Source organism: Ammodytes marinus, assembly GCF_949987685.1.
Source record: "Ammodytes marinus genome assembly, chromosome: 7".
Taxonomy (NCBI): Eukaryota; Metazoa; Chordata; class Actinopteri; order Uranoscopiformes; family Ammodytidae; genus Ammodytes; species Ammodytes marinus.
The window spans coordinates 1,897,246-1,899,745 of record NC_137211.1 but is presented as its reverse complement, the minus strand read 5'-3'; the positions used below and the strand labels follow the sequence as shown (position 1 = coordinate 1,899,745).

Genomic DNA, 2,500 nt, shown 5'->3' with positions numbered 1-2,500 from the left:
AAATCTTTACGATTATAAAATAAATCATATTTACCCCAATATTTACTTATTCATATATATTTACCTTGGCACTTTTTTCTATGCAATTTCAATGATGTGTAATTTTACTTACTTCCTATCTATCTATCTATCTATCTATCTATCTATCTATCTATCCATCCATCCATCCATCCATCCATCCATCCATCCATCCATCCATCCATCCCTCCCTCCATCTATCCATCCATCCAGGTTCTACTTCCGGCAGCAACAACAACTGAGCCTTATGACGATCATCCCACCACTTCTTCATTGGATTTGGATTTGGACTCTGCAGAAAGCACCACTCCTGAACCCAACACACACACTCCACCAGGAGAGGGGGATGAAAGTGAAGAGATAGAGGAGATAGAGATATCCACGGATAAGCCAGTGGTTACGAAGAAAGGCAGAGAAATGGCCGGAAATATACTAAGGGAAGTTGCTCAGGCAGGTGCTGGTTCGATGAGTGTGCCTTCTATACTGTTGTTGGTTTGTCTTACTGGAATTTTGACACTGAGGCTGTAAAAAGCAATAATTCCACCTCAATTTAACTTACTACAAATCCTGCCTTGACTGCATAATTACCTTCTTAAAGCTATACTGCGTAACTTTTCCATATTAAGTGAATGACGGTTACATTCAAGCCCAAACGAGTTCACACAAAGTTGATCTCACCCTGTATTTCTCAGTATGGAAGCGTTTACAAAATATAGTCGCACCCCCCTTGACCGACACTGGTGCAGGAGCTCAGAAAAATCCCCCAGAAGAGCCCAAGAAATGTTTCAGTTGTAGATTCTACTGCTAAGAAAAAACCTGGACGTACAGCAGAAGGTTTAAAATCCATACGCGATCCCTGTGGGCTTTACCTCATGTAGATGCACCGACAGTGTTGTTGTTGTAATTACTCAGAATTCCTCGGGGGGGTGGGGGTCGACAGATTTTACGCACTATAGCTTTAATCCGCCCTGTGATAACAAATACAATAATATGGGTCAATAAATAATTTCGCCTACTTAGAAATACAGCTGCCATTTTCACTACAACATCATCTGCATATACTCTGAGTCAAGATCAAAAGCATTAGTGAATAACCTGTTTTAAAGTAGCTACGAGGAACTTTTAAATGTTTCTGAAAGAGTCTAATTTTTCCTCTGATGATCATAAATGACATGTAACAGCAAACCAGACCATCAGTGCAAAGAATGCTATTTTTATGGAGTTTTCCTTAATGTCTTTGTCATGGGCATACGCTCACCCAGGAACAACAGCTGGCATCGTAAAAACACTACTGCTTTTGTCCAAAGGGGCCGCTAGAATGAACACACACTGTTCCTCGTGGCACTTTTAACTTGCTTGGAATAAGGGTTACTAGGTGTTTTAGGCAACAACACAACTCTTCATAATCACAATGTTTCAAATTGGATATAGATTTGATATCGATTAATCGTTCAGTCCTAAATAACTCCACCAATGTGTTAAATTTGCTTTCGACATTAAATAGTTGTAATACAGTGATGCAAAGAGCTACAGTGCCTTATTAAAAACTATAACGATGGTGGTACAATTCCTCCACACAATATCTGAACAGGGAAAGTCCAGTGGGTGGTAGGCAATGCTTTAAAAAAGTTAAAGCTCCTAAAAAGATACAATATGCTACAAGGTCACAGTAACCTTTGACCTTTGACCTCCAAAATCTATTCAGTTCATCTTTGAGTCAGAGTGAGAGAGAGAGTGAGAGAGAGAGAGAGAGAGAGAGAGAGAGAGAGAGAGAGAGAGAGAGAGAGAGAGAGACATTAGTGCAAAGTTTGAAGAAAATCCCTCAAAGCGTTGATGAGATAATGCGTTCGACTGGACTGACTTACAAATCCCAAAACATGTCTCCTGTCTAAGGCTATTGTTACATATGCAATACAATATATATATATATATGTAAAATATATAAAAATGGTTTATAAGAGGCTACTCAAATTCTCAGTGGACCATTTGTGTGTGCAGGGCGAAACAGTTTAAATATACAGAATCATCTCATGTTAAAAAAACTTTGTAAAAAGAAAGTTGGGGAAATTTTTAGTATTTTTAGTTTTTAGTAGTAAATGCAGGAGAATTTATTCCGAAATGTCTGTATCAATTTGACGACCCTGCATATGCTCAAATATACAGCTCTGGAAAACATTAAGAGACCAGTCTGGATTTTTCTTCAATCTTCATCTCTACATTACTTCATGGAAATGCTCTTAATGACAATATTTTCGGGGGGGAATTTGGTAGAAATGTTGTCAGTAGTTGTTAGTATAAAACAAAAATGTTTATTCTACTCAAACATATGCATATAACTAGTAAAACAAGAGACACTGAATATTTGGAGTGGTCTTTTAATTTTTCCCAGAGCTGTATAATATATGTATCTACTGTTTACATCGTATACCCTTTTAAGACTGGAACCCATCATTTTACATTTCCTCTTACACTGTCTAAGACA

General features: G+C 37.8%; 1 protein-coding gene and 1 long non-coding RNA gene across 2 annotated transcripts in view; one reads left to right on the top strand and one right to left on the bottom strand.

The window, feature by feature from the left end:
* The window catches only part of LOC307252801, a 55,119-nt gene that overhangs the window by 12,230 nt on the left and 40,389 nt on the right, over positions 1–2,500 (bottom strand). The gene's annotated exons all lie outside the window — the stretch shown is intronic.
* Positions 1–2,500, top strand: part of LOC307252792 (uncharacterized protein) — a 22,148-nt gene that overhangs the window by 19,559 nt on the left and 89 nt on the right. The window contains exon 7 of the mRNA XM_080030588.1: positions 232–2,500. This exon is cut by the window's right edge and continues 89 nt beyond it. Coding sequence (XP_079886714.1) covers positions 232–546 — 315 coding nt within the window. The 3' untranslated portion in view covers positions 547–2,500. The remainder of the gene's footprint in view (positions 1–231) is intronic.